Source organism: Anolis carolinensis, chromosome 4 (genome assembly GCF_035594765.1).
Source record: "Anolis carolinensis isolate JA03-04 chromosome 4, rAnoCar3.1.pri, whole genome shotgun sequence".
In the NCBI taxonomy this organism is placed as follows: domain Eukaryota; kingdom Metazoa; phylum Chordata; class Lepidosauria; order Squamata; family Dactyloidae; genus Anolis; species Anolis carolinensis.
The window spans coordinates 173,913,960-173,940,239 of NC_085844.1; the positions used below are offsets into that span (position 1 = coordinate 173,913,960).

Below are 26,280 nucleotides of genomic sequence, written 5' to 3' on the forward strand. Positions count from 1 at the left end.
GTGCTGCAGGCGTCCTACCATCAAAACAACTTGTGCTTGGCTGAAAACTTCTTTCTAATTCACAGTGGAAAACGTCCTGATATATATCCTTAGAAATATAACTCTTTACATGGATAAATTGATATTAATTTACTCCTCACTGACAATCCATTGATAAATCTAATAGTATTCAATTGCTTGTACTTAACTGTCCCATGAATGTTAACACCACAATTGAGTGAAATTTATTTACTGTAAGCAAAGGAAATGACTGCTTTCTTTCACATAAAATTGAAGTTGAACTATAGATTGATTAACTGATATATGACTGTGCCTGTTAAATAATTCTTTTTCAACAAGGGCTTCTCAATAGAATTTGCCACAAGCAGGTTTCAGGTGGCTCAATATTTGAACAATGGCACATGATGGAAGCAGAAAAATGGTAACTACACAAAATATTGGTGATCTGAAAAAGGAGCCATCAAGATTACTTATCATCTGATGTAATTCTAAGGAGTTAAATATGGACCAAATATGCATTTGTGATCCCATTTTTTCAAAAATTAATCATCACTTGTGTTTATCAAAATGCCTCCAAACAAAGGACATATACAGGGATGTATGTACAATATAAATCTCTGTGATCATTGCTCAACCTTATTGTACACACATACATGCAGAAACAATGGAGAACTCATGACCAAGTCTTCCAGTGACATTAAGTCATCTGTTTGAATTGCTCAATGCCCTAGAAATACCTTTGCTCTTTGGGTTATCTTTTGTCTATAGATAGGAAGGAAGTATGGTGAGCCCAAAACTTTGCCAGAGAAGCCTAATGGTAGAATTCCCCTAGAAACAGCTTCTGAGAGTGATTCCTTGGATTCAGATAAATTTAGTTATATCATACTTTGCTCCCTTTATTTGAAAAGCAGTTGACAATTACTTAGCTTCTCTCTGCTTCATTCTTTAATATACATATTGGATTGGAAACTGCATTGAAACTGCAGCCAGGCATTCAGCTGATTAAGCCTGCTTCCATGAGAAACTTTAGGGAGTCATGCATCTGGACACAGAGATTGACTTTCGGTTCTGTTTCCCCAGAGAAGTGTTCTTTGGTGGGAAAACGAGACCCTATTTAGGTTCTTTGCCCTGTAGGAATCTTGCGGAGTCAATTCGTCAGCTACTGGAGTAGGTTGTGTGTGGACAGCGCTACTCCCGCTTCCAAGCCTTCGTTCCCGCTTCCAAGCCTTCGTTCCTGTTTCCAGCCTTGTTTTGCTCCACGGACCTTGCCTTGCTTCCTACGACTCAGCCTTGCTTTCCAGGACCTTGCCAAGTATTTACCACGGATTTTGTCCCTGTTCCTCGTTCCTTGTTGCCTTGTATCAAGCCTTGTGTTTCAAGAATCAAGTTTACTTCCTAGCCTTGCATCAAGTTCCTTGGACTAAGAACCTTGTCATCTCCCCTCACTTTGCTTGGCAAAGTGAGTGTTTCGGTTATTGGATTACAACTTTGGACCTTAATATTTTATATTGGACATTGTTTTCCTGGACTATAATTGACCTTTCCTGAAAGGTCTTCTTCTGAACTATATTCTACACTTATTTTTATTGACTTTACATATTTCCTTAATAAAGATATTAGATAGATTCTGGCCTCTGTGTATGGTTATTGGTGCTCTGCAGCCTGGGTCGTGACACAGACACGGCTTCACAGCACCAAGTTCCAAACCCCAAGCCCTTCGACCTTCACCAGGACTCTTTAAAAAATGAGGTAGAGGTATTTTCTAGATGTTAAATAAAGGTTTTATTGGTGACTTAGAACCATATAGTCTCTTAGGTCTTTTTTTCCATGGCTCCAATCACACAACCACACAGCAAGGCTTCTAGGCCGCGTTGGAAATGGCATCCCCACGCTCAACCCCAGTTAGTTCTTTCTTCTCCTCCTTTTCTTCCCTAGCTGCCACTGTTATCCCTTAAGGTCCTTTTCGGCACACCGAGGTTTTGTGTAGGCAGCTCTACAAGTCGAGGTGATTGGGGAGTGGGGAGCGGTGGGTGTCGGTGGAAAATGAAAGTTTTAAAAACCTCACCACAGAGCTCTGCTGGAATCCTCCAACCTACTCGGTGCCATGTTTCAAAGTTTTTCTTTCCTCATACTTTGCTTCACCCATCAGTTAACTGAAAAACTTGGAAGGTTACTTGGAACAAGAATGACCAATATGAGAAGAAGCTAACCATGCCAAAACATTAGCAATATGCTGCTGTGTTAGCCAGTGCAGTGTTCTATCAGTAGGTCCGCTGTGGATTCCTGGATTCTCACATATTTGGCACAATAACTTTTACTACACATGCAAAGGGATCTTGTAGTACATTAGAGACTAACTGAGAGGACAAAATTGGGAACATAGGCTTTCCTATTTATCAGGCTTATCTACACATAGCACATAATTGGAGCCAATCTGGAGTATGAATACTCTGGACTGTCCCCACTCATACCCATCTTACAGCTGCAGCACAGCAGTCCAAGGAGTCTTGCAAGGCCAAAACTGGCTTGGTCTGCTGGATCATTACCCTATTTTACAAGCCACTCCCCTCCTCTCTGGTCATGTAGCCAACTTTGCTGATACTAGCAAAGGTTCTCCAGCAATGGCTAGCAACTCTGGGCCATCTACTGCAGTTATGGAGATGGGGCAACACAGACGTTTGCAGAAGTGGGAGAAGGGGATGGAGTTGCCAGTCTGTGTGGCAGCTGACTGCTTCAGACTGGAGCCATTTTGTGCTGTCCCCACCCTGAAGTGTGGGGCTGCTCTGGAATGAACTCTGGAGCATCCCCTACCTTTGCTTAATGTGCGGTTGAACCAACTTTAATTAGTTAACCCTGTGTTAAGGACTGCTCATTGTCCTCCAAAAGCAAACAACAACTTAGGAACAGTGGCAGTTGTTATACCAGTGGTAACCAGAGCTCAGAAAATATTTTCTGAATTTAAACTCCTGAAATCTTCTCACCACATTTTCCATGCTGGCTGAGGTGCTCTGGTAGTGCAAAATCAGTGATACTTTCAAGCTCTGGCTTTATTAATCTTTGTTTAACATTTTCTATTGTGAAGTAAGTTGAATTATAATTATTTCCAGGCATCTTAGCATAGGAGTGTAGATCCTATGCCCAGTAGATATTACTGACTGCCCATGCATATCTCAGCAGCCATGCCCCTTATCTGATTTTGTAGTATTTTATTAGACTATCCATGCTGGATATCAGTTGCATCCATCATCAGAATTCTTAGAAGAAAAAACAAATAAATTCATAATTTTGGTGAAAACATTTGCTTTCAGATGCTGGCAGTAGTGAAGCAAATAGCTGACATTCATTGAGACCCAAATTGGCTTCTCCTTCCTCGACATAGCACTTAACCATAGCACTGGCTTGATAAATGTGTCCTCTTTTTATGGTCTGTGCTGTGGATGAAAATTATGCAAGTATCCTACATAAAAATGAAAATTATCTCTCTTCAGGGACACATTTTTGTCTGTTTAAGAACTTCAGCTTCTTCCCTCCTTCTACCAGGGCTGCCTTTGTTGCTATAAATCACATAATTTCTGAAATATGGTAAGCAAAGTATAAAGTAAAAATGATGGCTGTGTCTCTGTATTGCTAATTCATTCTTCCTCTTCACTTGGCAGTTTGCTTCCTGAATCCTTTTTTAGGTAAGATTGTCCCTTTATCATTCAGATTCTGCATCCAGTAAAATATCCTCCCATAAAGATTAAAGAAAAATATATTAATAGCCTGATCTTGCAGTCACTAATCAGGGTTGGAAGCTGGGATTTTAGCCTAGTTTTAAAAAATGTAACCATCTGTTTTCATGGCCACAACAACTCAAAAGACTTGCTGCTACAATCTCCATGTTGCACAAATACAACATATTTTATGTGTGCTTGGAAGGAAGAGTAGATAGGAGGAAGACATTTCCAGCCTTTCTGTATGAATCAAATAGACTCAGATAGGTAAAGTAAAGGTAAAGGTTTCCCCTGACGTTGAGTCCAGTCGTGTCTGACTCTGGGGGTTGGTGCTCTTCTCCATTTCTAAGCCGAAGAGCCGCCGTTGTCCATAGACACCTCCAAGGTCATGTGGCTGGCATGACTGCATGGAGCGCCGTTACCTTCCCGCTGGAGCGGTACTTACTGATCCAGAATAAAGGGGGAAGTCATGCTCCCCCTCTATTCTGCCTTGGTCAGACCACACCTGGAATACTGTGTCCAATTTTGGGCATCGCAGTTGAAGGGAGATGTTGACAAGCTGGAAAGCGTCCAGAGGAGGGCGACTAAAATGATTAAGGGTCTGGAGAACAAGCCCTATGAGGAGCAGCTTAAAGAGCTGGGCATGTTTAGCCTGCAAAAGAGAAGGCTGAGAGGAGACATGATAGCCATGTACAAATATGTGAGGGGAAGTCACAGGGAGGAGGGAGCAAGCTTGTTTTCTGCTGCCCTGCAGACTAGGACACATGAACAATGGCTTCAAGCTACAGGAAAGGAGATTCCGTCTGAACATCAGGAAGAACTTCCTCACTGTGAGGGCTGTTCGGCAGTGGAACTCTCTCCCCCAGACTGTGGTGGAGGCTCCTTCTTTGGAGGCTTTTAAGCAGAGGCTGGATGACCATCTGTCGGGGGTGCTTTGAATGCGATTTCCTGCTTATTGGCGGGGGGTTGGACTGGATGGCCCATGAGGTCTCTTCCAACTCTACTATTCTATGATTCTATGATTCTATTATTCTACTCACATTTGCATGTTTTCGAACTGCTAGGTTGGCAGAAGTGGAGCTAACAGCGGGCGCTCGCTCCGCTTCCCCGGTTTTGAACCTGGGACCTTTCGGTCTGCAAATTCAGCAGCTCAGCACTTTAACACACTTTGCCACCAGGGACTCCAATGCACAATTAAATCAGAATATATTCTTTGGTATACCTTGATACATCAATTATATGTGCCTCAAGTTCAGTGCCATTTGACTCAGTTTGTAGTCTAATAAGACAATTCTCTATCAAGTTTTGGAACTTACGTTCCTACAAGAAACGGCTCTCAGGAAGATTTATAAAGCAGAGAATAGCAACCTTGATACTTCCAACCAGTGATCAGGTCATAAACAATGCTGGTAATGATAAGTTTTACTAAGGGCTCTTGTCTGAATAGGAGATACAGAAAGTCTAGATATGAGAACAACCTTTTACAATCCAAGCCAAGAAACCTGATAACAAGAATGATTTAGATTTAGATTTCCAAGCTTTAAATTCTGAGAAGCTACTATATTTGCAGAAAATGCATGATTTCTTGAAGATTAAAAATGCATAATTAGCTATGTTTTCAATATCACAGAGAGTCCATAGTTGCTAACAGTTGCATGGGGGCTGCATACATCTGGCTATGCAAACTTCATATAGGAAGTTTTTTTTTCTATGAAACCAAGCAGCTAACCCATCTGACTTTATAAATTTGATAGGTGGTTTCATGTTTTTGGTATAAAAATACCAATTGTAAAGGAAGAATTCTAATTTGATTCATCAGAAAAACGATTCCTTCAAGATCTGAATACCAATCCCCTTTAATATGATATTTTCCTTTGAGTTGGCTGCAGAAGCAGTGCCCCACTGATAACGCAATATCAGGAGTTGTCTGATCTTTCCATCTTCTCTACATTCTGATGCACTCATTATGAGGCCAGGAGAAAATCTCTGGCAGTTTTTGGGTCATGTATTTTTCCAAGGCTACTTACGTTTGATTGCAAAATCATACTGTAACTAAGGAATTATATATGTCCTTATCCATAAAAGGGAAATTACACACCATAATAATCTTTAGGTCATGATATAGTGCAATATATAAATAATTTTAAATGAAGCAAGAATACAAACATGCATGCAGACATGAATGTGAAATCTGTCTAGCTACCTTGCACTAGCTTTAGTAGAATTAGGTTTTTATATTTTGATTTTGCTATACAGTAGGATGTCTTTATCCACAGAGAATAAGTTTCTGAATTTACCATAGATATATAAATTAAAGATACCAAACCCAATTAAAATGAATACTGGAAAATCCCATAGAATGGTCCGAGGTGGTGGTGGTGGGGATATAGGTCCTCCAGGGCAATTCTATGGTAGCTTCCACAAAATTGCATGGAGGGCATAAAAATGGAAGTAAATGAAACCATTTGTCAGATGCAAGTAAATGAAAACCATGTGTGCTGGCCCTGTAGGTATGGAGGTTATACTATATGTGTGTAACCCATTCATGCTCAAATGGGAACAGTGTGGATTTATTAAAAGTAATGCAGTTTAGCTCAATCACTTCTTCATTTGCAAGCAGATCCCAATTATGCTTGCCACTACTGGTATATGCAACAGCTTGGCTCCTCTAGATTCTGGTTGCAGTACTCACTTGTGTCAAATAATCCATGTACATTGATCAATTCAAACAATGATTCCAACACAATGCATCAAGCAGCCATCAGTTTCTTTGGTTGTATAGACATAAAAACTATTACTAATCATGTGGAATATAAACCATACTGAGCTACCTTAATTTAAGCTGAATATAGTGTTTATTTAAATCTTGGTTAAAAGCCCAGCAGCCAAAACTGATTAACAGTGTAATCCTATACTTGTCAATCTAGAGATAGGGTTCATTAAATTATTCATTCTCATGAAGAGAACAAATAATTTAATCAACATTCTCCCTGCTGCAGAAATGTCTTCAAAACCGTGCAGTTCTTTTTTAAAAAAATTTTTATTTATATTTCATAGAATAACAATAAAAGTGGGGGAACATTTTGGTTATAGGAAAGTAGGAAATTGGGAAGGAGGATAGAAGGGAAGGGGAAGGAAGAACCCGAAAAGAAAGAAAAAAAAAAAAAAAGAGAAGACACACACACACATCTAGTTTGACTTCCATCCATATCTAAACCAGATTGTCTCTCAGGGGAGGTTTCTACCCCTGTAATAGTTTCCTTCCATTTCTGCATCTGCTTCTCTATAGTAAAGCTTTTCAAGTCCCGCGACCTATTCGTATTGTCAGCTTGTCTTTACATGTTTCGTAGTTACGGATATTATCCATCCGTATCTTATAATTAAAGTCTCAGTCTTTCTCACTATATACATGTTATCATTCTTCTTTGTTGTATATAAGTTAAGACTGGTTTCCAGTCCGTACTTCTCCTGGGTACTCCTTGATGTTTTGTTATTATATATGTTAGCCTATCCATATTTTTAATTTCCATTAGTTTAAGTAGCCATTGATCATCCTCCGGTATTTCCTCCTGTTTCCAGTACTTTGCATATATGATCCTTGCTGCCGTGGTCATGTAATTAATTAACAATTCCTCATTTTCTGTTAGCTTCAGTTCCGTAATTCCTAAGAGGAAGAATTCTGGTTTGAATTGGTGGTTAATTTTTAGAATCTTTTGCATATTTTCGTGGACAATTTTCCAATATTTTTTCGCCTTGTCACACGTCCACCACATGTGAAAGAATGTTCCTTCATGTTGCTTGCATTTCCAACAGGCGGTATTCATGTCTTTGTAGTAGTATCCTAGTTTCTGTGGCGTTATATACCATCTATAAAACATTTTGATCAAATTTTCTTTCAAATCGTATGAATACATTTGCTTCATTTTGCGATTCCACATAATTTCCCATTGCTCCATTCTAATTGTTCTTCCAAGATTTACCGCCCATTTTGTCATACATTCCTTGACTGTTTCTTCCTCAATAGCCCATTCCAGTAACTGTCTATAGAGTTTTGTTATCACTTTTTTTTCCGAAGTCATTATTCTATCCCAGAATGTTTCTTTGTCCATAAAACCTTGTTTTCTATCTTTATTGAAAAATTCCTTTAATTGTCTATGCTGGAACCATGAGATATTTGTAAATTTTGCATTTATATCCTCTTGAGTTCTCATTTCTGGTTGTCCTCCCACCTGTACTATTATATCTTTGTAAAGGGGCCATTTCTCCGTACCTAATAGTCTCCTTTGGCATGCTTCGAGTGGCGAAATCCATAAAGGAGTCTTTGGATATATTCTTGCTTTATATTTATTCCAGATTTTTATTGCCGCTGATCTTATAAAGTGATTGCAAAAATTTTTTTCTAATTTTATTTTATCATACCACAAGTATGCATGCCACCCTGTACGTAGGTCATGGCCTTCTAAATTTATTATCGATTCTCTTTTTAGGGTAGTCCAATCCTTTACATATAAAAGGGCACAAGCTTCGTAATACAGTCTTAGGTCCGGCATACCCAGTCCCCCTCTCTTCGTTTCATCTATTAAATTTGTATGTTTTATTCTGGGTCTTTTCCCTTGCCTAAACCGTGCAGTTCTCAAGACATTCTCACAAAGACTTTTTCCCTGCCCCTTGCCTATAGTGACCGATGGGAAAGGGAAGGTGATAGCCCAACAAGGGTGACTGCCACCACCTTTGTGCTTCTGACATAAATGATGGTGGCAATTCCCTATTGGATCTCCTTCAAACTCTGTCCCCTGCAGCTATTGTAGAGGTCAATGGGTTAGAGAGCCTCCAGGCAAGGAAGATCTCTACCACTACCATCTATGGTCTTCTTACAAAAGCAGCAGCAATTGTTCAGTTGTCCTGTGCAATTGGTCTGTTGCAATCCTACATTTAGGCATGTCCCTGTTGTGCTGTCAGGTGGGTAGAGGACTGGTAAGCAATGAGGGGAACCACCAGATGTGTTCTATTAGCTGTCATACGCAATGCAGGCCTCCTCCCAGGCCTCCTATAGGTCCTCTCAGAGTTCCAGAAGATGCCATTTCCATTGTGTATGTATTTTGGATCTTAGCCAGTAAAGAACCCTTTCACTCAATCTCCTTCTGCATCCCATAATCTGCTTGGTGGGTAGGGGGTGGGATCTGAACTGAGAAAGTAGGGATCCTCACCACTCCCTTTGACAAACCAGAGGAAAATCATAAAGGGGCTTCAGGAGGATTTTCCTCATTGGGCTTTTTCAAAACAAAAAGAGTCCCTATCTATCATTGATGTAACACGTTAATTGACTGAGAAAAAAATAATCAAGATGATTTGCTGCACCACTATTGAAGTGGAGCCCCCGGTGGTGCAATCAGTTAAACCCTTGTGCCGGCAGGACTACTGTCCAAAACGTCTGCAGTTCGAATCCGAGGAATGGGGTGAGCTCCCGTCTGTCAGCTATAGCTCCCCATGTGGGGACGTGAGAGAAGCCTCCCACATGATGGTAAAACATCAAACATCCAGGCATCCCCGGGCAACATTCTTGCAGACGGCCAATTCTCTCACACTAGAAGTGACTTGCAGTTTCTCAAGACACTCCTGACATTAAAAAAGCCACTATTGAAATGACAACTGACAGCTTGACGAAGCCTTTATCGAGTGAATGCTTTGAGAATCTGCAAGTCAAAATAGCATTTCAGAGGGTCCATGCATGGTTCAGAAAGAGGGGTCAATGATTACATATTGTGTCTGCCTATAGTCACCAACTCCTAATGTACAGTTTTACAGTCTTCCTGTTTCCTTGCAGACATTCACTGTCTTCCTAAATCACTCTAACCTCCAACCATTATTTTATCTCTTTTTCCCTGTCACAAGTCTCTGTGCCTAATTATGCACTAGTATTTGTAAGTAAATCTGCTTCAAAGAAGACTAAACCTGTTTCTATCTGTGCTATGCCCTGGGTCTGGTTGTTATTCAGTATCTTGCCAAATTGATTATGCAGCTGAAGAGATCCACAACTATTGACCTCATCAGATGGCCGCCAGAGGTGCTCCTCTTCATAGAGAAGAGTGGGTTACCCAGTGCCCCACATCTCTTGGTTCCAGCCGAGGGTAATCTGATGGGGGGAGGGAAGCATGAGTGCGCACTGAGAGTGCAGCTCTCCCCCCCCCCCAAGGATTCTACAGCAACATGGGAGACGTCCCGTGTTGCCCTGGCAGCGGCATGCACCTCTACCCTCCTTTACCCATGGAGCCACGCCGGCATCATCTGATAATGCAGCTTCAAAATTTAGTTTAACTGCATTGAACTGCACTATGTGGCAGTGCAGACTCATATAACCCAGTTCAATGCAGTTAAATTGCATTCTGAAACTGCATTATATGGCAGTATAGATTTCCTATCACCAGCTTTAATCCTCAGCATTTTATATTTCATGATCTGTAAGGTATTGTTTTGTTTTCAGACTGTGAGACATTTTATAAATGTACGTTCATATACTAAGTCTGGAGAGAAAGTGAACAAATATAGAAGTTTGGATGAAAACTAGATGCATGCATGAATGAACACAAAAATGACCTGTGAGCTAGCTTCTCTAAAATGTGAGCTACTTGTCTGAGCCCAGATGATAGCTCTGATATGTCACTATTTCAGGTGGGATATCCTAGAATGATTACACAAGCAGAACTTTTGGAGAACAATTTGGGACTAATAACTTTTGCACGGAGGCACAGATATTTCTAGCAGAATGGAAGGCTTTGATAAAAAAAAGAATAGCAGTCTGGTTAGAATAGAATAAATGTAGTTATAGTACTACATTTCCTATTCCTGACTGGAAGGTTTTATTCTTGAATTATCCAGACTCTGCTGTTCAAAGCAAGCAATTGCAGGGGTTTATGTTACATAAATATGATTCACAAGCATAACAGTGCTGTCCTGCATGTCTTCATTTGACTTTCCACTCTGAGCAAAATGGCAGATGCAATGCCAGATATAAAGCACATTTTGTTAACATGTTCAGTATGTCTGTGTTTAGCTAGGTCTACCTGAGGGATGCTGTCTTATATACTTTGAATTTTGTCAAGTTTTCAAGGCTCTGGTTTTATCTGTTGGAGAATAAATGTTAAAGGTTATCACTGTGTTATTGCTGTAACTATAAGAAAACATGTATATTAGCTCCAGGAAAGTCATCTGGGAATTAGAGCTCATTACCCCTTAGAATGCAAAGAACAAGTATATTGAATAGTGATTTCAGGTTTCCAGCTCATTACAACAGATTGCAACCTTTTGCTGGTCAATATGCTTGATGTGTATTTATGGGCTTTACTGGAGAATTAGATTTTAATGCCCCCATAGGTAGAGTAAATGAAATATGCATACCTGCTTTTTCCATTTTGTCTTTGTTAATCACAAGGATGTATTCAAAGACACCTCCCATGGTTCCTGATGTCATGAAATGGGTGCCATACGTATTAATAAAGTCGGCATACATTCCGTAGTTGTACTGATCTGGAAGCTCCATCAGAACCTGAAGAATGTCTTCATCTAGAAATATATTGTCTCGTCTCATCTTGAAACGGGCTGTTTGTACTTTGGTAAGAGCTCGCAGAAATCCCAAATTCTGCAGACAAAAGGAAACCTGCTTTTTGTTCCATTGTGACAAAGCAAATTTGTGTATTTCTGAGCAATCCAGGTTACTGCATCAGGATGCACTTAGAACAGCATACTGGATTGAAATGTCAGCCAAACCTGACCACCACCACATCATCCTTTGTGACCATTCACTAGGCTTCACAGCTATGATTTCATGCTACTTTAGGACATTTCCTTTAGAGTGGCCTCATGGAAAAGAAGACAGAGCCACCCCACTTTTTAAAAAAGGTCACAGGGCCAATGAACATATGGGAACTGGGTTGGAAAACAGACAAATGTGGCATCAATAACCTGAAGTCTGTCCATCCTAGAAACCTAGATGAGAAACCTACCTTGGTGTAGATTATCAGAATTTGTACACAGTAGACAAATGGTCGTCACCCCCTCCCCCAAAAAAGTGCCTATCATTAACAAATTATTCATAGGTTCAACAAAAACCTCAAAGTAAAAGTGCATCACTATCAAACTCACATTTTTATATATTTCTGTTTCCACAGTATTTAAACCATTATAGAAATGCAAGCTTCTTATAGCAATACACTTTAGTTTGCATTAATGTAAGCATTTTTTACCATAAATGCACATGTACACACACACCACTTTCCCCAAAGACAACTGCTGTTGCTGAACAATTACTTATGTCTCCTCATCTTATTCTCCCTCCTCAAAACACTTATATCTAATGTAACTATGAAAGAGGATGGGCTGGTATGGCACTCATTGTTTTGCATAATAATTTAATTTCATTTCCACCATGATCCTACTGTTTGCTTCAATGTAATACAGAAAACAAACAGAATTTCTAATCACCACAAATGTGCAATTACATGAACTAATTAAAATATTATTATTATTATTATTATTATTATTATTATTATTATTATTATTGAATCTACGGGGGAATATGGGAATGTGAAATAGAACCAGTTCCATTATGGAGCGAACTGAGTGTTCAACAAAAAGAAGAATATGAATGGAGGACAGCATCTTTTTTCATTACCTTTGAGGCATAGTCTGTAGTATTTCTGAGGGTTCCCTTTCCACGGGATAAGCGAAATCCTAGTTCCAAATTAAGAGGCATGTCTGCAGGACCTACACCAACAGTAAAACCAGCATTCCAAGAAGTGTCCCGTTTTATTGCACTTAGTAAGTCCTTGGCATTATCAAAATACTCTGTAGAAAAACCAGAATCAGCGTGTGCCTGAAATAAAAGGAGAGTAAATTACAATGAGCATTTCACATGTGTTGGCATTAGAGACACAGGACACTCTCCTCCAGCAAAAGTGAGGAAAAAACAGAAATGAAAAACTGTGTTTATTTTTATCTTGAGATAACACCACTCTAGGAATCTCTACATTTTCCAGAATGGTTCTATGCTGAACTTCTAATGGAGTATGGCACTAGCGATTATTAGAGAGGTGTTTTCTCTAAGTCCTTCAGGTCAACTTCCAGTGGACCACTGGTACAAAACACACCCAGGTCACCCACCTTTGTACCAATGAAAGTAACAAAAATAATTACAATTGCACTAAAAAGGGAGTCAAACTATTCCTCTTCGTATTATAGCTGTAATATAATTTATTTGAGGCCTAGTTGTTATAAAATGAATTTAATTACAAGTAATGTATTCTTTGTTAGAAATCATTTCCAGGTTCTGAGTTGACCATATATTAAAAGGGTACAACCGACACATACAAATGTCAACCCTAGCACCATTTGAGAGCCAGAGACCCTACAGTCAAGATTTCGGAGACCTCGAAGCCTGAAAATCCATAGATGTCTGAAATAGTACCAGTATAATTTGTTCTGGAAGTTTGCTCCATCAGTGGACGATTCTTCAAGAACTCTATAGTTCATGCATTAATACCAGCAATATGCCAAGCTTATAATCTTGGATAGACCAAAAAGTGTTAAAGGCAATAAAATCTTCTTTCAAGGCATCTCAGTTTAGAGTTGGGAAAGGTCAGCCCATAAGAAAGCACAACCTATGGGCTTTTCCAGAGGGCCTTCGACGACTAATTTTTGGGGGTTGACTTGTCTGTCCATTTAATTTAATTAGAGAGTGTTCTACCATGATTATTGATACCTTGCTGAGTACTTCTGCCACGAAGCTACAGAAGCCCTCTATTTCGGCCTAGAACTGTTTTATCTCCTTGTTTTTAACATGTGATGTATGTATTGATTGCAGGGCCAGCCGGAGATAATTTAAAATATTAAGCGGGGGTGGAGAAAAGCGCCCCCCCCACCGGTGCCGCGCAGGGGGTGGGGAAAAGTGGCCCCCCCACAGGGGCGGGGGAAGCCTGACGGTGCCCCCCGGGGACCTGCGCCCGAGGCGGCCGCCTCACGTGGCCTCTATGGTGGGGCCGGCCCTGATTGATTGTATGACTGCTTTTCATGTTTGATTTTACAATGTGTAATTTGTCACTGTTTTTATTATTGTTGTGAGCCGCCCCGAGTCCCCTCGGGGAGATGGGGCGGGATATAAGAATAAATTTATTATTATTATTATTATTATTATTATTATTATAACATCAAGCCCAAATAACTCCTTAAAACCCCTCTCCAGCATCCTCCATAAATTCCCTTCCCCAAAAGCAACCACAGCTTATAAATACTTACTAGAAATTGATAGAAGTGAACATTGTATGGCTTTCGAAAATATTTCTCATCATCCCCATAGTACAGATTATCACATACAGGATCATACTTCTCTTCTCGCCATTCTCCATTATAGACAGATTCACACTGGCCCCCATAGTATGTAGGATCATACACTATGTCAGCTCCTTCTTGTGTAAGGATATTGTAACTTTAATAAAGAGACACATGAACAGGAATGTAAATAAGGTCAGCTGCTTTTATGAAATATGCAATCAGCTTATTAGCTCTCCCAAAATGATTTTTCTTAGGCAAAATCTGTAAGTCAGCAGAAGTCAACACCTCCAGAGATAAATGCTGTGGAATTAATGGGAAACCTTATTATATGCAAGAGATAGACTTTTTAGTTAGATCAAAATGGGACTATACTGTCTCTATTACCACAAACTGAAATAAATAAAATGCATGCAATCTTTTAAGGTTCATCGAATTCTTTCTCAGGAAGATCAGTAGGAAACACAGTCTTCCGGAGAGAACACAGAATGTGACCATCTTATTTCACTATTTGCTGTTCCCATTCCACCCGCCCCCTGCCCAAAAGATATAATAAGTGGGAATTCTTTCTGGAAATGCTTAAAGGTGGTGATTCATAAGGCTTTATTGATGACAAATCTGCAGTCCTCTACTCACTTAGCTAGGACTAATACTAACTGAATCCAATAGAACTTTTATGTGTGTATATTTATAAATTTCATAGGGTTTTTTAGGCAACAAGAACTCAGTGATTCTGTTACTCTTTTCTGTTGAAATGTAGCCTACATCACATGATATTTTACTGTTTAGGATATCATCATCAACATCATCATCATCTTTTTTTATATATAACCCGCCCTATCTCCCCAGGGGGACTCAGGGCAGTTTCCAACAAAAGTGACGAAATGGTGAACATTCAATGCCAAAAACAAACAACAAATCAAAACAATGGATAAAACAATTTCAATATAAAATTATAAAACTAACAGAAAAAATAACTGAAAATTAAACTTAAATAAACATAACATGACACATCAGACACATTTGCCACATGATAAACTCTTACAAATTAGACTAAAAAGGGCATTAAAAGCAAAGATCATTTACAGCATCCAAAGAGCGGAGGTAGGTGTCCGATATCTAGATGAGGATATATATATACACTAGTCATAGCTTCCAAATTATCTTCAAAGGCAGCCCCACGTAGAGAGCATTGCAGTAATTCAGATGGGATGTAACTAAGGCATGCACTACAATGGCCTTATCTGGTGTCTCAAGGTATGGATGAAGCTGGTGCATAATTTTTAATTATACAAAGGTGCTCCTGGCCACCACTGACAGTCAAGGTGTTTCAAAAAATATGCTGGAAAGTGGAAAATAGTTGTCTTTAGAGCTCTGCTGTTCACATGGACTCTTGACAGGTAATGAAGGTAGAAGGATCTGCAGAGACCCAAAAAGAGCTATATACTGATCCTATGGTATTAGATTTCATCTGGAGAAGCCCCTAAGCATACTAGGAGTAGGAAAAGATAGAAAAGTTAGTTCTGAAAATACAAACTTCTTAGATAAACTGTATCCGGGGTGAAGTTTGTGGTTTCCTTTATCAGTGGGAAACAGAGTAACTAGACAGTATTTATATTGACAAGGCTAGAGATAATTTTAGATGCCGGATTAGGTAAAGAAAGTCAATTGAAGCCAACTTGGGTATTTTTACCTAGAGGATGAAGCAAATAAACCCTTATAAAGTTCTCTTTCCTGGTCAAACAAATCATATATTTCAATGAACTCTAAGTCCTATAAACAGGACACCTTAGGACTGCACCTCAATTTTTTTATTTTCATTTGAACATTTTCCCTGAAAACAAAACTTTTTTGTGTTACTTTAACATAATAACATAATAAAGTTCAATAGAGAACCTTAGGCAGAAAAAAATGAAATGCATAGCTATAGGATGGATGACACTTGGCTTTGAAATGGCACATGTGAAAGGGATCTAGTAGTCTTAGGACCTCTTCACACAGGGCATTTTTGACCCATTTTTCTGCTTTTAATCATGACAAGGATGGGGCCTGACATGTGCCATCACACGATGCACGGCAGGCCCGGCCCACATTCCTCCCAAAATGGAGGAGAAGCACTGAAGGGCGCTGTGGGGAGGAAAGTGTTTGGGTAGCTCCAACAGAGCTACCTGCATTTTCTTCCCCTTTTTACCATGTGATGGCAGAAAGTGTGGCGGAGCAATGTGCATTGCCATGTGTTGCTGCCATTTCTGCCATCTGATGAGGGGAGGAGGGAGGGCATGCACGGCACCATGACATACTGTACTTTATGTCACTACAACTGTGTGTTATTCTCAACATTTCATAACATATTTGTTATACTATTTAAATAATTAGGAGTAATTTGTTAGATATTTTTAGAGGAGTGGGAGAATGTAATATAAGCCTTGTATATAATAATGGTCTTCTTTAAATAAAATAAAAACCCATCCTTTTAAGTCTGACTATAATTAGAAAAATCGGATCATTTTCTTACAATTTTTTTTTGTCCTAAAGAATTTATTATTTGAAACAACCTTAAGACTTTACACTTGAAGAATCTGTGTATTCCCAGAAATGTTTTCAATTTTTTTGTTTTCTTATTTTTGGCCCCAACTCCATAGATAGAAAATCGATATGAAGGAGGGAAAGGTAACTCATCTGTTGTAGTATTCACGGAATTTCCACCATTTGATTAAGAATCTGTAAACGTTGTCCATATTAGCCTGGCACAGTTTGGCAACCAGAAAAGAATGATATTTCTCATGTTAAAGCACAAAAAATCAGGCTATGAGGGAGATATCCGTAACTCACCCTTGTGCTAGTCTTCTAACCCCAGGGATTGGGTCCATGTCATCACATAATGTTTCAGCATCCTCACAATCAGTCTCATCAGACCCATCTCTACAATCTGGTTCTCCATTGCATATAAGATGGCGTTTAATGCAGCGACCTGTGATGAAGGTATTGATCATTTCTTTTGCTATTTATTTCGAGGATCTAATGAGATTAGGTCTAATGAGGTAAGGTGAAAGTTAATAGTGCTTTAAACAAATCCATACTGGTAATTTGAGACAGATTTTCCATGTTGTTGCTCTAGTTGTGCTTTTATCATCTTTAAACAGAGACAGGCATTTATGGAGGTTATTCTAAGAGGAATATCTTGATGACAAAAGTGACTTACTGTGTATAATGTGATACTACTTTTGCTCTTCAGGTGTTGCACACAGGCATTGTATACTAAGTGATGAACCATGTCATTTTCTGCTTCCCTCCTCTGTAACAACCCATCATACGGTTTTAATTGAAGCATCTTAAAGTGCCAGGGAAAAAACAAATAGCACTTTGAACAATATGACTACAGAAGCAGCTTGGAACTTAATGGATTTTGTTCTGCAACTTGTTCACACTACCTGGCAGGAATCTTCACCTGGTCAAACAGTTCATTCAGTTGCCAACCATCTGTCAGCATGCAATAAATATTAACCTCTCAGGGAATGTGTAGAAAAGGTTGGAGCAACACTTCCCTCTCCCCAGGGCCATAGCCAGAACATTTGGGGGGGTGTGTGTGAAAATTTCGGGGGGGGGGGGTTGAACCCCAACCCCACCCCCAACCCCACCCCCACCCCCACTCCCACCCCCACCCCCGCTACAGGCCTGTCAATATTAGCTTGAGATAGTGCTTGTAGTTCTGGAGGGACTCTTAATTTTTTTGCATCTCATAGACTTAGCATGGAGAGTTGGTTAACCAGTTAAAATTCATGAGTAAACCAGGTTTATTTTTTTACCCTGAAATTTGGGGGGGGGGGGTTGAACCCCTAAACACCCCCCCCCCCCGGCTACAGCCCTGCCTCTCCCTATCAAACACGAACAGCATGAACAAACTTGAAGGATCTACCTAAACAGTAGGTTTGCAGGAACAGTTCTTCAGACACTTCTGATGGCACACCCCGATGTCATTTTTCTAAACCAATGTGCATGTGGAGCACACATACACAAAAAGATCCCAGCCTCTTAAAAATGTTAACACCAATAGGAGAGGAAGTATTTGGGTTCTGGTTACATGTCAAATTGTTTTAGGGAACAGTGCCATGTCTCATCAGAATGCCCAGGTCAAGAAACCTTGTGCCTTATCTCTTCAGATACTAGTGGTCTACAAATCCGTAGGATAAATGCAACTGTATTGTTCAAATTGTTTCCACAAAGTTAGTTGCAAGGGTTCTGCCACTGCAGCACAACTGGAAAACCTTTATTTGGGCAACTTTTCAGATCTAAATAATGGATTATGAATATATTATCTGCTTCTTCCTGTCAAGTTCACTTTGTCAACCCTGCCACAATCCATTATAATCCACATGTGTTGCCTTAAAGGCAGTTATTCACCTAAAAGTCGCTGCTTCTATGTTTTGGGGAAACAAAACCCATCAACATAGAAAATGATTCAGCATCATGGATTTCCAAAAAGCGTTTGGAGAAGTTTGCTTCAGTATCATTTCTACAGTAGGAATACTCATCTTTCCACTTAGAAACAGTTTCCCATCTTTTCAGACTGAGTGTGTTAGTGTTCTGATGCAGAAAGTGTCCTTGAAAAAGGGTGAGAAATCTTTACTGGTGACTTCCATTCAAACTCAGATGTAAAAGCACACAATCAATAATGTCCCTGTACTCCCCAAGGGTAACAAAGAGGCTATTTGGTACGAAAGTTTTTCTGTATGCAGGGTCAGCTTATGTGAGTCTGACCCTCATAAACAATGAAATTTATTTGACTTTTTGTTTTTGAAAGTATTATATTGCTTAACAAAAGGAATTTTTCAAGGTGTTGTACAATAAAGCCATAGTCATATGCATATTTTAAAAATATGCACACAATGTGAAATGCCCATTGCTGTTAATAAGTAAAACAGAGCTGTATCTGTTATTTTTTATTACACAAAAGTAACTTTGAGGAACCTGGATCCAGATCGGACTTGTAGTCCATGGAAGAAGACCTTTAATCCTTCTCTGCTGTTGAATGTCACCTCCTACAAACTCATGATCAGGGATTTGGGGAGTTATAATTAACAAACATCTGAAAAGCCAAAGATGGAAACCACTTATCTAATACAAGTATATAGTTTTTATTTTGATGACCTTGAAGAAAAGCCTAAAGCAATTGCAAAGGGGTTATGCGCCCAGATAATACATTAAAACCCCATAAATTGTATAATACATATTCAATGTTTCATTTACCCATGCCCAGGGGAAATTATCTCTAGGAATTTGCTATGTCCTCCAAGCAATTCTATGGAATGCTTCACCCAGAAGTTAACTGAGTTGTTTTGGAGGATATAATAAATTTCTAGAGGATATATTTCTAGGAAACTTCAAGGCCTCCAACACAACTCTATGGTCTTCTGAAATCAGGACTCAGGTAATTTAATGGTGTTCAGTTGTATCTGTGAGCTCATGTAACTGTAGTCCACCTGGAAACAAAGCCCTTACAGATACAGGACTCTTACTATACTCTTTTTCAAAAATCAAATCCAAGGATGGCTATCCTGCTATGTACAATATAGCATCATTGCATTTATTTCTCATGCTGTGGATATTATGTAAATGTGCTCAAATTCCTGATCAAGACATTTTGTAACTTGAAACATAGTCTAAATTGTCTCTTCCCCAGCTCAAATCAATACCTTATGAAGTTATACAGCAGAACATGACTGCCCCTGTACTTCTCCCTTAAATGTTGAAGAGGTATCCCTTCCTTAAGCCTTGACCCCTGTACTTCTCCCTTAAATGTTGAAGAGATATCCCTTCCTTAAGCCTTGAAGAGGTTGCTTTGGACTCTAGTGAGGTCTCCCCATGGCCCATTACCAAACCATAGACATAATTTGCCAAAACATGGAACTGACTCTCCAATAAGGAAACTCACACATGTGAACAAAGTGTGCCCTGGTTCTGAAACTTCTTGAGGACCCCAAGCACTTTAATTTGGAATAGAATGCTGGATTTGCATCCCCCTATTCCTCTCATATTCGTTTTATCCAATTCTTGAGTATCTAAGGAGATGTGTTGTTGAAGGCTTATCTAAGGAGAGGTATTGCAACCTATTTCAGTTTTGTTGCATAAAGTGCTCTTCCTTTGGGTAATGTGCTACTGCAAAAGCTTGATGATATAATGTATCCATGATGGAATCATACTCACCACTGTCTGTACACTTAAAATCAGTTCCACAATTTTGGCTCATAGTACATGTTCTTGTTGGCTCACATGCCACTTTCTCTGAAAGGCTGCCAATGCACATGTCTCCTTCATATTTGGATGGTTGCAGCAAAGTTCTATATCTGTACTAAAACATGCATTTTGGGGGGAAAATATCACAGTGTATCATGAATTATACATCTAAAATGATAAAACTTTGAACTAAAAATTAAGAGGCCACAAAACAAATCTATACAATAATTTAACCTAGTAAGAGGAAATATTAATTATTTAGGCATTGAAATGTAAAACAAATTAAGCCTTTATCAAAACAGTAAAAATTACTTAAAGTACAACTTGAAGCATGCTGTGATGAAATGTTGGGGTTGAAATTTTAGTTAGCAGTTTGAAAACTACAATGAAGGTTAGTCTACAGCAATGGTTCTCATACTGTGCTTCTCCAGGTGTTTTGGACTTCAGCTCCCAGCAATCCCAGCCAGTTTAGCAGCTGTTAGGAAGTTTGGGAACTAAAGTCCAAAACATTTGGAGGAGCAGAGTTTGAGAAACACTGGTCTACAGGACTTTTTCAAGTCCCTCAGAATATGTAAACACCTTAAAACAGTGATTCTCAATCTGTGGGTCCCCAGGTGTTTTGACCTACAGCTCCCAGAAGTCCCAGCCAGTTTACCAGCTGTTAGTATTTCTGGGAGTTGAAGGTTAAAACATCTGGGAACCCACAGGTTGAGAACCACTGCCTTAAAGAGAAAGTAGCTACTTAATAATTGGCCCATTACTGCCTTTATGTATACAGACCTCTTAAAGATACAATGGTCTCCTTCATTCCGTTCAGAGAACTGGGCAAATCTGTCTGTATATTCAGATTGTATGTGTGAAGCTGCCTATAATCCAGCAGAGTTCTCATAATATTCTTAAACTGGAATTATGGTTTGTTCTATGGATAAACCTATAAACCAGAATTCAAGCTGGACTAGAATCCAGTAGATGCCTAATGCATGTAAAAGTGAGTACTGCACTGGTGTAAGTACTGTGGGAGTGTTGTGAAAGGAGTAACCAATACATTCTTGTGCAAGAGACATACAAATGGTACACTTCCAGAATACCATTGGGATCTTGGCCTTGAAGTTTAGGCTCAGAGATTTCAGAGGGTTTAAGAGAGATAACCTATACTTGTTTTCCATTGCTGGCACAATAGTTGGTGCTGATGCATGTGTCTACCCTTGTTGGAGGAAGAAATTAAGAATACCTGAAGTCTAGAGCCTTACTTTTTTGTCTTGACAAGGAAAACATTCAGTCCATTCTGACCATTGGCTGAGCTGACAGTTAATTGGTACAGGTGTTCCAGTTTGCCTTCTCAGCCTAAAAATAATAAAAAATACTTAACACTTCCATATAGTATGCTCTGTATTTCAGTAATGCAGTCAGAAAGATTCATGGTTCGACATGGTATTCAGCAATTTCCTTTGTGTGGAATTGTGGTGCTTTCATTGGAATGCTACTTTCCTCTGATTGGGTAGTTCCATCTCAGAGCAAATTTGAGGAGGAACTTAATCCAGATGTTTCTTGATAAAAATAAGGTTTATTTTTTTAAAAAAATATATTTATTAAATAAATAACCTCTGTGTGAGGTTATTTAGAAACAGCTGCTGAACACACAATGAAGATGTAGAAGGAAGGATAGGAACACAACAAGAAGTCTAGTCCTAGACACATTCAATCAAGCATCTATATAGCCACTACAGCCAAATCCAGACAATATTGAAAACCAGCTGATGCAACGTGTCAAAACCTGTTGCTTTTCTTGTTAATTCAATTGCTCTAGTCCTATGGAGACCACTGGATCTGAACAGGAGAAGTTTCATTAAGCACAGATTTGTAGAAGAAAGGATATGATTGCATGGACATTCTCAATACTTTCTAGATGAGGAGAATGCTGGAACTAGAAACTAAGAGGATGGGCTTAGCTTTCCCCCCTTTTATCATGTTGACTTGGCATGCTTCTTAAATGGCTAAATGGAGCTTATTAGGACTATACTCTGCAATTCTAAGGTACAGTAAGGATCTCTGTAAATGATGGAGTGAAAATATATGGGTCAAGGGTAAGACCTGGCATTCCATAACTTCATGTGAGCATGGTACATGAAACCATTATGTGAATCATGGTGCAGGTATTTGCTTATTTTTGGCCCCATTGTAACGAGCTCAGTGTGGATAAATGCCAGCAGCTATGATGGTGCTAAAGGTTCCATCTACTGGAAAGCCAGCCTTCTTCATATAATTTCATAAAGTAAATTTGAATTTGTCAATTGACACATGACACGACTTCAGGCAATTCAGCACTTTCAAGATTTTATGAAAAGTAGAGCGTGTCAGTTTTCAGATGTTAATGGACAACAACTGTCAGTGTTTATCATCATTGCCTATGCTCCTTGGGGCTAATGAGAGCTTCAATCCCAAAACATTTAGAGGGCCACAGATCCACCAGCCCTGTTTTATTGGTTTCCTAAAATATGGTGAGCTAGAGATTCACAAAATCGGATGAGTAATGGATGTTTGTGTACATCAAAATCTTACTCTGGGAATTTTAAGACTATATTAACTTCAGATAGGATGAATGGAAGTTCAATGACATGATATGCCTCTTTCAAAAGTGGTGAGATATATATATATATATATATATATATATATATATATATATATATACTGAAAGGTTGCTGAAAGAGCATGGACTACAAACAGAGCTAGAAGCTTGATAGTCAAACTGAGAATCTAAATGAAGTTTGTGAACAGTAGTTTGAGTAGAGATTTCCTCAGGGAAAGAAAGTACTTTGTAATATCTATTCAGCCAAGAACACCAGGTCAAGCTGTGCTTTTTTCAATGATTCAACAGTATCGAACACATTTTTGCTGCTCTTCGAGCCTACAGTTACTCATTTCAATTCCACTTTTCAGTTTTTTAGTTTTCATTTTCAACCAAAAATTAAAATTAAAAAATTGCTTCTCATGATTACTAAGCATATTCACTCAGTTATCTTTGGACTTGGAGTGAGAGGAGTTATCCTACAACCCCTCTGTCTTTAAAGTTGCTTTTCTCAGCATATCTCAGGGATCCTCCAAGATTACTGATATTTCTGTTTTGTGCAGATAGTGCCATTTGGTTACCTAAGCTAACACCACTTATCTTTGAACACTGTAAATAGGAATGGAAGTCTAAAATAAATGCTCTTGTTCTACTTTGGAAACTGAATACGCCAACATTTCTACAAAGTTTGCCATGCTCCTCTTCTCCTGGTGATGCAGGGGTTTGACAAATTGTAGCCTGTGTGGCCTCTAGGTTGTCTTTTTGCAGTTTCCCCATTGTCCCCTACCAACCCGCAAGAATAAGTCAATTTCTATTCTACCTCTGTAATTCGTTTCATCGACTTCACTCCTATGCCTCAGAACAAAACCCAAAGTGGAAGGGTTTTTTTTTGTTTTTTTGTTTGTTTGTTTATTTATTTATTTTTTTGTTTTGTTTTTTTGCTTTAGTCAGGGGTCAAGGGAAACAGACAATAATGTTAGCAATTTTCTTCCTACTGGAAGAAAGTTTTCAAAAACTATGCCTCTTTTGAAGAATATTCACAGCTTGAGACATATGCAAAATTCATATGTGATCTTTTGTGTAGAAAACAGCAATATCTGAGTAGGAAACATCGTTTTCTGCACAACACACACTGTAATTGGGGACTAATTATGCATATAATTAAGAGGGGGTGTCCATAGAATGAAGCATTTCAATTTGGCTTGTTAGAATTTACTGACTCTTGAGAAATGCACTCTTGACCTTTTTTCTCAATATTTTTATGTCTTTTCCATCCCTGTGCTCAAGAGAATAGAAGGGATAGATAGCTCTCAGAAGCCAGCAAATGTGATTATGATTGCCCAGGTGACTATATGACAGAAACCTTGTACCTTTAATAGCTAACTGCTCTTGGAAAAGAAACATAAATTTTGAGTCTTCGCTATTGCCCCACCACTTTCTAGCAGCAAGCGCTATATGAGGGTAGGGAGTATAGCAACTTAAATTTGAGTTGAGAGGGGGAGACGATATTATGTTGCTCCACCTGATGAAACTTTATGTTACATCTTCCTATTCTGAAATTCATTTACTGAAAGTACAGGGGCCATGTCTTGTATTGGCCACCTTGGGAGTGTTCTTCTTTTTGTGTGCCTTTGAATCATTTCCAACTTGTGGCAATGCAAAGGCAATGCTATCATGGGTTTTCCTGGGACTGAGAGTGTACAAATCCCCCATGGTCACCCAGTAGGTTTGATAGTCAAATAGGGAGTCTAACCCTGGTCTCTGGAGTTGTAGCCCAATGTTCAAATAACTATACCATGCTAACTCTCATCCACCACAACCACCACTGCTTTAAGAGAAAGCATTTGAATATATTTGTAACTAGCTGTGCCCGGCCATGCGTTGCTGTGGCTAGGACTTAATTTTTCTTTTCTTTTTGTTGTATGAACATAGAGGCGTGGATGAGAGGTTGTGCTGTCAATTTTTGAGGTTGTGGGGCGTTTAGTTGTTTTGTCTGGTGCCGTGATTCCATTACCCTTTTATATATATAAATAGAGATTGCTACACGTGAACAGATTTCTGAGTATCAGCTGTCTATCTGTGGGTCTTTGAGGTCTATACATAAATATGAATTTGGCTGTAACCAATGGCATGGATGGATGGAAGAAAAGATGACTCAGTGGTGTTAGGGAAAAGAGCAGTTAAACAATCTGAAGCAGGGTGGAAAGATGCCAAAAAATCAGAAGGTTATAATCAAATCTAGTTTTTGGCTTCCCTCTCAGCACCCAAGTGCCAAGATAATGGCATTTCTGAGTGCACAAGCATTGCATTACAATAGCAAAATAGAATTAAACAACATTAATTCCCATTTAGAAAATACTTTGGGACATGTAGGTGAAATTAACAACTATGTACACACCTGGCTTTCTGCTTCAAGTAGTGAATTGAATCTCTACCATTAACCCTACCTAAAATCAAAAGTAATTCCTAACAGCAGGCTGTGATGGGATTAATGATCATGGAAGCAATATTGCTTCCCTTTCTACTTGCTCAGTATGACTGGGAAAAACACAAATATAATCATTATTTAAATGAGATGTACATTGATGGCTGTTTACCACAATACCAATGTATTCCTCTCATACAATGCATTTTGCTTAATATGCAGCTACTGGTGGACTTCATTAGAGACTTTTATGTAGAGGTTGAATGAATATCATTCAGGCTTGTTTTCGCTGTGGATTCCTACATTGATAAGAACCTAGATTACCTTCTTGTTCTATAGATCTAAATAGTATCCTAAGGTTTTAAAATAATTTTTATGAAACAACTTTACTTTGGAGATAGAAGACTATGCAGTCACAACTGTGACTATATCATTAAGACAACCGGTGTTTTCATCATTTGGTTTATTGAAGCCAGAGGGAGAGAGGAAAATGTAAAAAGTGTTTATAAAGAGAATACGTTATAACTTTCTAAAAATATGATTTGAAGTGCAGAAGTCTCATCTTTCTCAAAATGATTTTTCCTGACTGTCTAAATTCTGCATTTGGCAATTTAGATGTTGCAAAATGTTTAAGGAGGGATCTCATTTTCATGTGTTGATCTGTTTTTCTTACATTTAAGGGGATTTTAAGATTTAAAGACCTGCTTGATGGGCACCTCAAGGTAGCAGTGTTCTATAGGTCCTTATACCTGACAAGAAGATAGAAAAAGAGAACTTCTGTGAATCTCAGAGCCCTTCCACACAGCCCTATATCCCAGAACATCAAGGCAGAAAATCCCAGATATCTGCTTTGAACTGGGTTATCTGAGTCCACACTCAGATAATGTGAGATTTTCTGTCTTGATATTCTGGAATATAGGACTGTGTGGAAGGGACCTCAGTGAGTTAAATACTTCAGGTGGTAGGGCACTGGGGGTTGAAAATTTGCTGCATCTTGCCCTACTCTAGCATGACCTGGCACT

At 39.0% G+C, this 26,280-nt stretch overlaps 1 protein-coding gene across 1 annotated transcript in view; it reads right to left on the minus strand.

Moving 5' to 3' along the window:
- c8a (complement C8 alpha chain) overlaps positions 1–26,280 on the minus strand; it is a 45,319-nt gene that overhangs the window by 15,712 nt on the left and 3,327 nt on the right. Inside the window, exons 2-7 of the mRNA XM_008109383.3 lie at positions 21,518–21,611; positions 20,238–20,382; positions 16,866–17,004; positions 14,001–14,190; positions 12,382–12,582; positions 11,109–11,349 (exon numbers count right to left, since the gene is read on the minus strand). Of these exons, the coding sequence (XP_008107590.2) occupies positions 11,109–11,349; positions 12,382–12,582; positions 14,001–14,190; positions 16,866–17,004; positions 20,238–20,382; positions 21,518–21,611 (1,010 nt within the window). The remainder of the gene's footprint in view (positions 1–11,108; positions 11,350–12,381; positions 12,583–14,000; positions 14,191–16,865; positions 17,005–20,237; positions 20,383–21,517; positions 21,612–26,280) is intronic.